The 15,557-nt window shown below is 36.2% G+C and overlaps 1 protein-coding gene across 6 annotated transcripts in view; it reads right to left on the minus strand.

Moving 5' to 3' along the window:
• The window catches only part of ELF2 (E74 like ETS transcription factor 2), an 89,474-nt gene that overhangs the window by 33,477 nt on the left and 40,440 nt on the right, over positions 1-15,557 (minus strand). For 5 of the 6 annotated variants that reach the window (XM_060106117.1, XM_060106147.1, XM_060106127.1 and 2 more), the window contains exon 4: positions 15,319-15,484. In XM_060106117.1, the coding sequence (XP_059962100.1) occupies positions 15,319-15,484 (166 nt within the window). Of the gene's footprint in view, positions 1-8,441; positions 8,545-15,318; positions 15,485-15,557 lie in introns of those variants that run through there. The other variant, XM_060106193.1, reaches the window with a different exon arrangement.

Here is a 15,557-nt window from a genome sequence, read left to right on the forward strand (position 1 = left end):
CTCACTCATTCAACAAATACGTTATTCAAAACCTACTTGGTGCCTGGCTTTGAGCAATACCAGTAAACACAATGCATATGGTCTCTGGACTTATGAAGCATTGAGTGGAAAGACTAAACAATAAACACAAATAGAATAAAGTAAAACTTCATGAATACATGAATTCTGATAAATTTTAACTGGGAATTGGCTCCCATCTCCCACAGCAGTCACTGGACTACACAGCTACCAGCAGGTGGCACCAAACCACCAAAGTCTGACCTCAGACTGACTTGGATAACTTATTCTGAATCCTGGAACCCATTCCACACACGAACTTCCTCCTCCACAAAGACTGACTCGGGTCGTTTTATTAAACTCACAAGAATGCCATTTTTATGTGATTTGAATTTTTTAGAATTACTTACTACTTCATCATGGGAGTTTACTGTATCACAAGTTGTAGGTGCTAACCAAAAAAGAAAAGGGAATGCAAGTCTCTGACGAAAATAACAGAACAGCCCTAGTTGAGACTGAAGAGTATCAGCTAAAGCCCCTATCTCCCTCCGAGAAAGTGACTTTCAAACTGATATCCAAAAGATGACCAGGAATGAAAAGCTGAAAAATGAAAAGCAGTATGTTCCAGAAAGAAAACAGCATACAAGAGCACCCTGGGAAGGTAAAGTCTGGATTGATGGAAAGGCGAAAAGACAACAGTGTGTGTGTATGTCTGGGGTGAGGGTACTGTGTAATTCATCAGAGTATAATGCTTAAGAGCTTGGGCTCTGGAGCCCGAGCTGATGTACTAGCTGACTTGAAGTCCTTGCTCCACCACATAAATAGATGTCTAGCCTTAGAAAGGCTATTCAGCCTAGGATTGCTGAAAGTATTAAATCTATTATTGTATAAAGCTCTAAGAACTATTCCTGGCAATACAGTAAAGAAATATTAATGTTATAGGGTTCTGTTTTTTGTTGCTATTATTGCTGTTACTGTCTCTAGATGGATGAGAGGAGAGCCCAATTATTCAGTGTCTTGAAGGCCATGTTAAAAATCCTGACCAGTATATTGTGTGCAATTAGAACCACTAGAAGGTTTTATGGAAGGGAATATCATGATTCAATTTATACATATTGGGTTGGTCAAAAAGTTCGTTCGGTTTTTTCCGTAAGATGGCTCTAGTAGCGCTTAGTTGTCTTTAAATTCATTCAAAACAATTCTGTTAGACTGTATTGTGACAGCTCTCATATCAGCATGCATTTAAAAAAAATTATCAAAATTGGTGAATTTTTGTGTAGCGATTTTAATACTGAAGATGGAAGGAAAAAAAGCAACATTTTCGGCATATCATGCTTTATTATTTCAAGAAAGGTAAAAACGCAACTGAAACTCAAAAAATAAGATTTGTGCAGTGTATGGAGAAGGTGCCGTGATTGATGGAACGTATCAAAAGTGGTCTGTGAAGTTTCATGCTGGAGATTTCTCGGTGGACAATGCTCCATGGTCGGGTAGACCAGCTGAACTTGACAGCAATCAAATCGAGACACTGAGAACAATCAACATTATACCACGCGGGAGATGGCTGACATACTCAAAATATCCAAATCAAGCGCTGAAAATCATTTGCACCAGCTTGGTTATGTTAATCGCTTTGATGTCTGGGTTCCACATAAGTTAAGCGGAAAAAACCTTCTTGACCATCTTGCCGCATGCGATAACGTAACGAAAACATTCCGTTTTTAAAGCAAATTATGATGGGCAATGAAAAGTGGATACTGGGGGCTTCCCTGGTGGCACAGTGGTTAAGAGTGTGCCTGCCGATGCAAGGGACACGGGTTCGTGCCCCGGTCCGGGAGGATCCCACATGCCGCGGAGAGGCTGGGCCCGTGAGCCATGGCCGCTGAGCCTGCGCGTCCGGAGCCTGTGCTCCGCAACGGGAGAGGCCACAACAGTGAGAGGCCCGCATACCGTAAAAAAAAAAAAAAAAAAGTGGATACTGTACAATAATGTGGAACGGAAGAGATCGTGGGGCAAGCGAAATGAACCACCACCAACCACACCAAAGGCCGGTCTTCATCCAAAGAAGGTGATGTTGTGTATATGGTGGGATTGGAAGGGAGTCCTCTACTATGAGCTCCTTCCGCAAAACCAAACGATTCATTCCAACAAGTACTGCTCCCAATTACACCAACTGAAAGCAGCACTCTATGAAAAGCATCCGGAATTAGTCAACAGAAAACCCATAATCTTGCATCAGGATAATGCAAGACCACATGTTTCTTTGATGACCAGGCAAAAACTGTTACAGCTTGGCTGGGAAGTCCTGATGCATCTGCCATAGTCACTAGACATTGCACCTACGGATTTCCATTTATTTCAGTCTTCAGAAAAGTCTCTTAATGGAAAAAATTTTGATTCCCTGGAAGACTGTAAAAGGCACCTGGAACAGTTCTTTGCTCAAAAAGATAAAAAGTTTTGGGAAGATGGAATTATGAAGTTACCTGAAAAATGGCAGAAGGTAGTGGAGGTGAACACATTGTTCAGTAAAGTTCTTGGTGAAAATGAAAAATGTCTTTTTACTTAAAAACCAAAGGAAATTTTTGGCCAACCCAATATATGTTTTAAATCACCTGGCCTACAACGTGAAGAATGGGTTGCTTGGGGTTCTGGGGGTGATGGGCAGGAATGAACACAAGACCTATTAGAAGGCCAAAGGCCAAAGCAGTAGCTCATATAAAAAATAACTACAGGTTGGACTAGGCTAGTAGCAATAAAGTTGGAAAGAAATTGGTAGACTTATGATACATTTGAAGGTAAAACTGACATGATTTGGTAATGTACTAGGAGGTAAGGGACAAAAGGGTGGAAATGATGACTTCTCACAATACCCGCACCCCCCAACCTTGAATAAAGTCTTCCTTACTGTACTTTAATGACTGTCATTGAATTTTTTTTCTTTAACACTTCCCAAGTGAAAGCTTATCTTTCCAGGCTCAGCTAAAATATGAACTTTCCATTATAGGAGCTAACAGCTCTCTCCTCCGCACTCTCACAACAGTCTTTAGGTTATAAAGAGTTGTTTTCTTATATATTTTCCCCAATAGAGACAAGCTCCTTTACAGTCAAGGCTACATCTAATTTCTTGTTCTAGCCCACACAAAAAAAGTGCGACACGCACCAAGGGCAGCCTCGGATAACCTCGCAAATGGCCTCAAAGCCAGGGCAACTCCTCAAGCTCTTTTCTTTCCTTGGAAGGAAATTCAGTCTGCTTTCTTCTCCTTTCAACTATTCTATCTCTGGGGATTCTGTTTCCCCTAAGATTAACTGTAGAATTAACTAGTCTTTCATTAGCCTCCCCATTTCTTGCAGCCGCCAAAAACAAGTATATAGGGATTCTTTTTGTTAAAGTGCTTGCTACTAATTCTATTGAAAAACTCCTGACTCCCTTTGTGAGTTGGTAAACTGAATGCACTGGCTTCTGCCCCTTACTTTTATTCCCATGGATGAGGTTCACCAAAAGTTCTTCCTTTTTTGTGTGTGGAGGCCTCTTCTCCCAGAACATAGCCTGCAGATGAAGCCTAGACATAATAATCGGTGTTTTCTTACCTCAAATAGATAACTGGCACTTCTGAGGGCCTCCTAAGCAGGCCTGTAATGTAGCAATGGAATTTAAAACAAATGTGATTCTGCCAGCATTGTTTTTTCCAAACCAAACGGCTAAAGCTTACTGTTGTAAATCCAAATAGTAATAGATGCTACCTGTTTGAGTTCTTTCTCCTCTTGAACCAAATCCTTGATTCCCTCTTCAAAAGAATTTTTTCATTGTAAGTTATTATTCTAAATCTTTATTTTATGAGGACTAAGTTGCAGGGGGGAAAAAGGTGATATATATATATTAAAAAAACAAAAACAAAAAAACCAGGATTCAGATTCTCCTAAAAGTCTTGTCAAACACCATGCACACCAAGAAGTCCCATTTTGCTAACCAGAGACATAACTCCTTTTTTTTGATGTAAAATTTTCTAGGGTCATCTTTTGCAAGCTCATCTAGTGATAAGAAAATCTCTAAGTTCTAGCTAACAAATAATTCATACTGTTCAAATATATTCTTAAGTAAGTCCTGGAGGATAACTACTACTTATCATGACTCAGTCTTATAGAAAACATATGAAAAGCATTTTTCGTTAAATTTAAAGATTTAATTGTTCATTCCTTTTAAGTAATATATGTATTTTGGCTGATCTACAAAGTAAAAAGAAATCAAACATCCAGTTATGACCAAATGCTGAACATAAACTTGGAGAATATGGGATATCTATTATAAAAACTGGTACTCTACACCTTAATAATGTCTAATGGAAAGAGAGGAAACCGGCTACATTCCTTCTTCCCTTGATATACTCAATGGAAAAAAAAATTACAGAAATGTAGAAAAAATTTTAAATAAAAATTAGTCCTACCTCATCTCCTAATCCCATTACCAAATTGTAACTAACCACTGCAAACACTGTTAGTTCTTAGCACTGTCCCCTTATTTTTTGTGAATGGGAAAGTCACTCATGTTTTTGATGGTACTGTACACACATTTAAAAAAAAAAGTGAGATTTAGGAATGCTTAATTCCATTTGACTTGCTTCTCTGTCCCTAAACCCCTCTGCCTTAACAGTCAACTATGCCCTTATGATAAAATTTAAATATGACCCATTACAATAGCAATAATGCAATCCGGAACTTATAAATTAACTACTATACCTGGCAATTCTTCGTCTTTCCTCACCTTTCCCCAACCCTATCTACTTCATACTATTATTTCCTCAAATGCTTGTTTTTCTCAGCTTAGTTGGTAACCTTCTTTGAGGCCAGCCACCATGTTTTATTCAACTATGAATCACTTACTCCCTAGGAGCAGTACTGTGCATAGAATAGGTACTTTGTACATGATGAATATTAAGTTTACCATTATCTCAACTGTACTTAAAGACTGACATATGGAGGAGGAGAAGGGAGAATTTATCTGCTGCTTCAACTGCTTGAAAAGAAATGATTCACGAATTTATTATTTTAACTTAATTGCTAATATTAACTCTAAACAACAATCTCAGGAGTTGTTAATTTATGTATTCCGATTCGTGACAAAGCAATTTTACGCTATGGTGAATTTACATGTTTTCTTCACTAGAGTCTAAGTATTGCATGAATGCAGACACTGCCCCTCTTGTCTATTGATCTAGTCCCATGCTCTAAATAGTGCCTGGTATATAGCAGATGCTCAATGAATGTTTACTGGTGAATTAATTAACAGCAGCAATGCATTACAACACCTCATATAAGCCTGAAAGAACTTTAGTATCTCTTCACCCGCAACAGCAATCTTTGTGATGGGTATACTATACACAGTAAGAAACTACAGGATTAACTGAGTTCTCACGATGGAAGAAGCTCTCTTTTGGTGCTATCACTCCCAACAGCCGAGGTAATGGTTCTCAAAGTATGATCCCTGGGCCAGCAGTATTGACATCAGCATCACCTGGGGACTTGTTAAAAATGCAAATTCTCGGGACTTCCCTGGTGGCACCGTGGTTAAGACTACACCTGCCAATGCAGGGGACACGGGTTCGAGCCCTGGTCCGGGAAGATCCCACATGCCGTGGAGCAACTAAGCCCGTGTGCCACAACTACTAAGACTGCATGCCACAACTACTGAAGCCCGCGCGCCTAGAGCCCGTGCTCCACAAGAGAAGCCACTGCAATGAGAAACCCGCGCACCGCAGCGAAGAGTAGCCCCCGCTCGCTGCAACTAGAGAAAGCCCGTGTGCAGCAACAAAGACCCAACGCAGCCAAAAATAAATAAATAAATAAATTTATATTTTTTAAAATGCAAATTCTTGAATTCCAGCTCACTAAGTCACAAATCCTGGAGGTGGGGCTAGTGATCTGTGTTTTAACAAGCACTCCAGATGATTCTGATGTATGCTCAATTCTGAGAGCCACTGGCCACAGAAATTTTTCTCATGGAAATAGAAGGGCTTAGTATGGCAATGAGCACATCTATAGCCCACATCTGCAAAGGCCGACAATTTAGTGGAAAGTGAATAAGAATAGTCAACTAGCTTAAAATTAGGGAACTGTGAATGAGGAGCTAAGGAGTTCAGTCTTTATTTTAGGTAATGCTTTGATTGTCTTCCTTTACTTTTCATTTTACAGTACTCAGTATTTTGGAAACAACAAAATTTGTATAAAAAACATACTTTGTTTAAAACTCTTAAAAGGCTTCCCACTGCCCTTTAGATAAGGCCCCCAAAAACAGGTACAAAGCTTTCAGAGTCCTCACCAGTTAAGATTTTACCTCCTTAGCCTCATTTTCATCCCCTTTCCTTCTCATAATCCATATTCTAGCCATGTTGAATTCCTTTCTGCAAATCAAATAGGCCATGCTCTCCTTCCTCCAGACTTTCAGACATGCTATTCTCTGCTTGGCTAATTGCTTCAGACCCTTCAAACCTGTTTAAATGTCACTTCCACAGGGAGGCATTCTCTGACCTCCTGGCCATTCCCCTACTGTATACTCTCTAAACCTTTCATTAATCCTATCACAGCGTTAACTCATCACATTTTATTGTAACAACGTGTTTGACTGTTCATCTTCTCCACGAAGCTGAAAGCCTGGTGAGGACACAGACAGGGTTCCCCACAAGGTATTCCGCTGAGCCTGACATGCTGCTGGTGCTCAGTAAGAGCTGGTTGAGGAATCAATGCATGGATTTGCCTAGAGACATGTTTTAAAGCATTCCTGTTTGTATATCTAAGAAGTCTGAGCTATCCCGACTTGGCAACACTTATAACCTTGTGTGCTACTCATTTAAAATTTCATATAATCTGTATTTAGCCCTGTCCTCAGTCTGAATTAACAAAACTGTATTACTTAGACACACTGTTTGTTATATATAAAATTGGAAGTTAAGTAGTGTTTAAAAAAACAAGTCTGAGTGCAAAGGAATGAATGCTACTAGTTTCCCAAGTTAAACAAATATCCTCTAATGATCAACTGTCTGGATATACTTATCTTTCCTTTTATATAAAATAGATGTTTCCTGAGAAGTATACAAATACCATTTAAAATCATTCCTTTTCATTTGCTTTATTAATTGACAGGGTGGTTCTTTGCTTTTGGCCACTCTCCTTCACATAATTAATAATCTGTAAAAGATATATTCAAGGCACACTAAAAATCAGTGGCTACTTTAAAGAGCCCTTGAAGGATCCTGTTTTAAAATGATAGTTTAGAAAGCAGAAGAAGCTTCATTTCATTTTCTTTCTAGATCACAAAATCCAATTAAAAACTGACAATTATGATAAAACTCTACTTTTTTTTTTTTTTTTTTTTTTTGGCCGTGCTGCTTGTGGGATCTTAGTTCCCTGACCAGGGCCCAAGAAAGCACCGAGTCCTAACCACTGGACCACCAGGTAATTCCCAAGCTCGACCTACTGATTAAGTAAAAGCATCTTATTGAAATACGTTTTCATCTTCTATACCCTCCGTAATTTAATACCTTATATGGTTACTTTGTACACTGTTAAACAGTATAGTTAGATGGTTTTTTAAATACCCCCTCTTAAACGACAGTAAAGAATTTAGAGATCATACTCAGCACATGCAGGGACTCCACAACTGCAACTCACCTCCATTTTTCATGAACCTGATACTTTAATATCCAATTCCCAGATAATGGGAATTTCAGGACGATTCAGAATTGCATGATAACATATTTCATTAATTCTAAGACATACATTTTTTCACATTTTGACATCTCTGAAATCAGGATGTATTTTACAATTGACGATATCCTAAAATTTGTAATTGCCAGCAGGTTTTTCTTTTAGTGGTCTAAAAATAACGTTTCTTACAATTGATGGCATCTTAAATGAAATACTGTTAATAAAATATTAAAAACTTCTCTCTAATAAGGCTTTCCAACTAATCTAAATAATAGTATAATTATAATTCACACAATTCTAGAATCAAAACTAAATAAACTTAAGATTCACATTTTACCTTTTTAGAAAACTAGTGACCAGGCTAAATTCAAGAAAATAGATAATTGAAAGAAAACACTTCTTAAAAAATTATTTTAGGAAAAAGTATAGTTTAGAGGCAGAAATAACACAAATTGAAAAAAAAAAAAGACTTGAAGATGTTCAGTCAGTGGTAACTTCGAAGGAAGTGAAGGCGGGAGACAGACCTAGAGTTCTGTCTATAGAAGAAACAGATATTAGGGACACGGCAGGGGATTAACTTAGACAGCAAGCAGATTCCTTAGGGGGAAAAATACTATTATAATCTTTCTCCCTCCACAAGGAGGGATCGTTGTCACCCTTTAAACAAAAATACGGAAACATAGCTGAAATCATTGTAGTTAAATGTAAAATTGCAAACATTCTTAATAAATTAAAGACCAACCTACCAGCATTGTCTTCCTTCTGGCTCAATCTGTTTCACCTTCAGGTAATCCTAGGGTAGGGGCTCCTTTTCAGATCCCCAGTTTTTCATGTCGATCTTCTACCTCCCTGTGGCAACAATATTTTCTAATTAAAAGAGTCCTTTTGTGCCACAGGGAGGATTTCTGATGGTATAACACATACAAAAGTTATCACAGCTCATCATGAGGTCAACCTAGTCTTGAGAGTCTTCAAGAAAGAAATTTGGTTCCTTATCTTATTTTTCAATAGAAATCTGGTTTTATTTTTTAAAACTGCATTTCAAAAACCTGAACTTTCATTTATTAAAAAAAAACACTACTTTCTTGTTGAAGTATATAAAAATTCTTACCATTCATCTATCTTTTCAGCTAACCTCTAAACACAATTTTGTAGATCACAAAAAAAAAGTTTTCTAAGTTCTCTTGATAATTACTTTAACTAATAAGACCAACCTTTTATGTTTTGATACTTGGTTAAAAACCAAAATCCTGTTCCCAATGAGCAGAAGAGAGGAGTAGGAAGCTACCAGATCCCTCTGAGCCAATGTTTGTTAGTAAAGATTAATAAATAAGTCTACATGTATTACGTAACATGATGTTAATTATGCTTAAAACATACATTAAAAAAGACCAGCGGGAAATTTAGAAAAGTGGTAGTTACTGTCCCCTCACTGGTAAGATTATGGGTGATTTTCACTGTTTATTCTTTGTAATACTTCCCAGTTTTTCCAATGAACACGTATTGCTTTTATTATTTAAAAAAATCAAATTTAGGTGTAAGCAAGAATGACTAAAACTTACTGTGATTTTAAGATGAAGTTAATCTAAGTGTGACAACATTATGGCTTTGATATATTTTGGATGACCATATTTATGTTTTTTGGATGACTGCCTTTTTATATTTTAAATAACCCTACGGTATTCAATATTTAGCATATAAACAAAAAAAAACATATTTAAGATTTTACATAGATGGTTCTTCATTATACTGCAATTCTAAGTCAAAACTCAATTTGCTTCAGTCTGTATTTCTTAACAGCTATGTGTTAAACTCTGTATTATATGCTATATTCAACAAAATAAAAATATGGGCTCTGTACTCAGGGGCTTGTATGCTCACTTTGAAAACTAAAGGAGTATACACACAGTGTAAGAACAGTGTAAGAAAGTCAATGATCATGTGTCTAAATCCAGATGGTCTCACAGAAGATCAGGAAAGGGAGTGTTTAACGTAGGCCACAATTGCTGTGGACAGCTTCATGCGGTTGGGCCTGAAGGAATGGATAATACTTAAAGACATTCTTGATAGAAAACTATATTTGAGCAAAAGCTCAGAAGCACAGCCATGAGAAGGGCAGAAAGGAAAACTGCTAGAATACAGTGTTTCTGTAGATAAGAAGGCCAGATTTAAAAGGCTCTACTTCTGGATGATTCCGTGAGTCAATGAATTTGGTAGAGGAGTGGACTTGGAAATCTGATAAACGAAGAGCTTCAGGAGAATGATAAATGCAGATCCCAGAGCACAGTAAGTTAAGGAAGGAATGAGGAGGAAAAAGAAAAGACTTAAGGTATAAAACATTTGTCGTTTTAAAAAGTCAAAGTGAACGGAAAGAGAAAACTACAACAGAGAAGTATTAAACAAATGTTGTTTTAATGTATAAAAGACCTTCTCCATACCTGAAGGCACAAGGAAAGGTTTTAATGAAGTTAAGGAACACTTACAGAGCACTTACATCACAAGTGCTGTGCTTTATAAGTTTATTTTATATAATCCTCACAACACTGAATTCCTATTTTACGACAGTGAGACAGACTCTGAAACAGTTAAATACTGCCAAGTAAGTGATAAAGTGGAAACCTGAAACCAGGACTAACTAACCCAATCAATAGTCTTCCCTTTCCTACTAAAGAGAGCCACTTAAAAGGCTTAAAAGAAAAAAAAAAAATTTAAGCTCAGGATTAGTCACCCAGGATTTTTTATTATATTTGACTACTATTTGTCTCTTCTTCTTGTCTTCAAAATGTAAACATTCCCTAAAGTTAATTTCTTAACTCTGTGTCCTTTGTTCTCTATCACAGAGTGACAAATATAGAATTTAAAAATCTTCCCCTTGGGGAAATCTCTCAAGTTCCTTTCCCCTTGGAGTTTTCATTTATTTCCATGGCTTCAGTGGGGATGATCCCAAGTTGGTCTCTGCTTGACCTTTCTGTACTAAGCTTCAGTTGTACTAGATAACCTTCCATTTACCCCTACGGATCTGTACTCCACCCTTCACTCTGTCCCAGGAGGCTGACTTCCCTGGCTCCCTCTCTGTGGCACTGCCCTCAAGTCAGCTATGTCCTTTGACCAAAGGTCCCAGATTCTCTCAAGGTAACCCCCTCTCCAGGGCTCTCCTTCTGGGTTCCAGTAACCCTTCCCTCTGTTTGGCCCCTGGGCCAAAGGACAGAAACAGCTCTGCTACTGCTAGCTCTGGAGTACCACCGCATCACTTATGGTTACCCTACACTTGCCGACACATTTGTAACTAGCCATTTATTAAAACATTCCTTAAATTATCCTTATTTGAATATGCCCTCTCTTTTGTGATGGGGCACTGAACATACATTTGTACATCTTTAAATACCTAATTATTTCCCCTTTGATGCTCTGCTTCAAATCAAAATCAACATGCTTATTATCAAACTTATCTGCTTCCCCAGTCTTGCCTTCCTCAAAACCTTTTATGATACTTTCGCCATTATTAGGGTCAAAAAACTGAGTAATACCTTACCTATCTATGTTTCTCCCCTAATCTATCATGACTAGTCTTATTAGATCTTACATAGTAGAAGTGCTTATATAAGCCACTTCTGTTCTTATTGCTTCTACCTTGTTTTAATACTTCTCAAGCCATCCCTGAGTCATACATACTACAAGAGCTAGTCTTTCTGCCTCATCTTTTCCCTACAATTCATGCTCTATCTACTGAGATACTAATCACTTAGTACTTTCTACTCAAAACCTTCCAAATCTTTGTGTCTTATATGGCTAATTACTAACCCTTAGGTTCAAATCACAATCTAGTCACAGTTCTTAACGGAACCTCCTATTAATATCTTATTTACTCAGTATCTTCTAAACATATCTCAAAGTTCTACACCCCACCCATTTGTTACCTATATTTCCCTCAGTCTACGTGCCTTTCGCCTACCTGCTATCTGCCCAACCAAATCCTACCATTTGTCCTCCTCCTTTCTCTAAAACACTCCCTAATGCTGTAAATTGAACTTTCCTCTTCTGAAAATTTCTTTGAATTTGTAAATAGTGCTCAACTGATTCTACACTGCTTTATATTTTGATTATAATATATATATTTTATCTCCACAAAATATAAATTACTACCACCTTGAGGGGAAAAAAAACATGTTGAACACAGTGCCCCAGCACATAACAAATACAAAGTATTTATTGATATATTCTCATAAATTAAAGTGGAAGGTTATGAGGATAAATATAGTTTAAGTTAAGGTGCAAGATGAAGAAGCAGATTCTCAACAGCTCAATCTCTGCAGCCAAGTCTTAAAAGATTTCCAGCAAAACTTATCTATTATTGATTGCATTGGTATAAACTTGTTACTTTTTACATGGTAATCTGTAATAACTCATTAAAATCTGTAATAACTCATTAAAATTTATATATATATATAATATAAATATTATATATATATATATATATTTAAGGAGTGAACGTAAAAACTGAATTTCCACATCTTAGTAGGGAATCCAAGAGACTCCTCTTCACCCCCAACTCACCACATCACTCTCCAGAGGCCTCCAGAAACTGCTGGACTCTGCAGCCACTGGCAGAGGTACTTCGGCCTGCCAGAGTTGAGACCACCCTTCATGCATGCTTCGTTACTACTCCTCAAAGGCTCTTTATGATTACTAAACTTCAGTTATTATCAAAAAGCAATTTACAGGTTTAGATGAATATGTCTATTTTTAAAGTTTTAAAATATACTTGGTTTTTCCTATATAATTTAAGAGAGGATTACTATTACACACAAGCTCTGTGAGGGAAATGTAGATGTTCAGTCTATAAGAAAGTGAAGCAAGATAGCCTATAATTACTACTAACAAAATAAGAAATCATTTTATACACAAAATAATGAAGACAGCTAAATGTACATCATTATATGACTTTAGTACTCCTGCCTGGATGACACCATGAATACTGCTTCTGGTATGGATATATATGCATGGGTATACAGGAATAAAATAAAAAAAACTTCAATAACAACATGCAGAGAACTGATAGATCAATAAATATAATTATGAACACTTTTTAGACTAATATAATCTAAATTATAACGTAGGAGCATTCCAGGGAGTATTTCCTAGACGTACAAAAGGAAATCTTACTCTCTACAGATCTCATTTCCACCAATTCACCAAACAGAAACTGCTGTAGCCATCTTATAAATATTCCTTTCCTTTACTTCCCAGTCATCTTCCTCTCCAAAACCTACATATATCTGGGATTTAAGCTAAAAATTTATTATCACCACAAGAAATGAACCCAATCCTAATCCACTACCTAAAAGGAAATATGCATTATATTAAGTCATAACAACCTTTCTTCATCTACATAGGTTCTAGGTATCAGGAGAATGAAAATTTATTTATATTTCAACTCATTTAAAAATGCATTTTAGTCTTTAAGTAGAAACAAAATTAAGCTCAGATTAACTGATTCTAAACTAAACTATGTATATTAACAATCTTACTAAGTTACTATGAGCCATGCTATTTTTAAATAAATTAGTATATTGTAGTCTCCAAGTTCTGCAGGCCTTATGATGAATAAATGTGAGTGTATTAAACTGTTCTGATTACGGATGTACGAGCAAGTAGTTTTCAGTCTGAATTTGGCATTGCCTTTAAAAGAGCTGTATCTGAATTCTGCATTTTACAGTGTTCTTCTATCAGGAGAGCCAAGAATAGCTACACTACACTAGTCTTGTTTTTAGAAGTAATATGGATTTTAGAGGTAAAGTGGGTTTTAAAAAATCCATGAGCCAGAATGGAATTAAAAAGAAAATGTAAGATGAACTTCTCAGGTTACTTTTAGACTATTTTAGAATAATGTAAGTTATTTACCAAAATTTCCTTTTAGTGTTGAAGAAAAATAAACCTAAAAAACATTATCAAGTTTTCAAAAGCTACTTTTAAAATACCACAAAAGTAATTGTTCTTTTATCCAGACTTTGTACATCCTCTTTTTCAATATTATAATCACTCATATTTTTGCCCTGCAAATGATATCATCACCCTCAGAGAGTTCAAGAAGACGATGAAAATAAAATCCCTTACATGGATTATATTCGCTTCCTATTTGGAATTGTTTTTACCAGATTAATTTAAATTAATGAACTGCTGACCATCAAGTGTACAACGAATAAGATTTGGTCAACATGCTCTGGTATTTTAACGTGAATTTAAATTTCTACTGACGCAAATTTGGCACTGTAGTTTTCATTTTTCAGTTTCCAATTTGCTACCAAAATCAGTCTTCCCTTTTTTTTTTTTGATCAGAACATTTTCCAGAAATTTCAATCAGTTCTACTTTCTTCATTCAACTTAAGCTATCATACTTTTTTCTTGTCCCATTAGTTTTCTATTTAGTTATACTCCTATAATAAAATCAGTTACAATATCTGCTTCAAGATATCATCCTGCATAATACTTTTGTAAGTTCTTCTTATTCTTTTCCTCAAGAAGAAAATTCATCTCTACCACTAACCTTCTAGCTTCGGACTGGAAAGCTCTCCAAACTCTCAAAAGAAAACATACGTTATCTCCCTGCCACTTGCACTGTAAATCAAGTACCACTCCAGACTACAATCACAAAGGCTTTATGAAGTGTTTAGCTGCCTGTTTTGATAAAATGACTAGATTACCACTGCACGTGGGGTTTGCTGGCACTGTTGTCATCACTGCTCCAAAGAGCAAGGTAACTTCCAACCCCTCAGCTCAACCAAAAACAAAAAAGAACTAGGGAGTGCTACTGGGCCTCAAGAGGCAGAAAGCCATCAAATACACAAAATTTTTCATCATGAGACTTTGCTACATTTAAAGAAATTTATCTAAAGTATTAAGAATTTGTATTAGGATTGTAAACCAAATATAAGGATTCTTTTTCTCTATTAACTGATACAGATAAATTTAATGTTTATTATTATAAAATTGTCATTATAATCCTTCTGGTTAAAAACTCTTTTTTCTTTATGGTCAATGGCAAAAATGAAAAGGTTTCTCCAAGAATCATACATACTAATGCCCAATTAAACATACAGTTATCTCACCACAGACATATTGAAATACCAAAATTTCTAAGAAGACAAAAAGGGAAGAGGAATCTGATAGACTACTACAAAGATGCTTCTGACCTAGGAAAAAAGAAATCATACTGCTCCAATATTGGTTAAAAGAAACTCTAATCTACTATGGAATGAGAAAACTGTATTTATATTTTGAATTTAAAAAAATCTAGTATACTAGTCTATTGACTTCTACAAATAAATAACAACTAGTCAATATTTCCACTCCCAGAAAAAAAAGACAAAAATAGTTTTATTATTATGGGTCTGTAATTTTGTCCTTAGGGTCCATGATATGAGACTCTGTTGGACTTCAAAGAATTATAATGTAGAACTTTATATATATAAATTCCCTTAAACAAGAGATATTTCACTTGTTTCCAAGCTATACTAAATAGCATTAAAAAGAGGTTTTTCAGTATATTATTCAACTGGCAATAGTAATGTTGACACTTACAAAATGAGAAAGTTATAAATAATGAACATTTAATGAGATGTCTACCTGTTTCCACATTCTCGGTCTCAACTTCTTGTTCTTCTGCCACATCTTGCATCATGTAAGTCTCATCATCATAAACCAGAACCTGGGCTGCATAGCCCTGCTCTAATCTGGCACTTGGAACTGGTTCCACAATCACTGCTGGATATTCAGAAACCTTTCCACTTTCCTACAAGAGCAAATTTAAAAAACAATCAACCTCTTTATTCACAAATTCTGGATTCACTTATAAATCCTTGAGT

Source organism: Mesoplodon densirostris, chromosome 1, assembly GCF_025265405.1.
Source record: "Mesoplodon densirostris isolate mMesDen1 chromosome 1, mMesDen1 primary haplotype, whole genome shotgun sequence".
Lineage (NCBI taxonomy): Eukaryota > Metazoa > Chordata > Mammalia > Artiodactyla > Ziphiidae > Mesoplodon > Mesoplodon densirostris.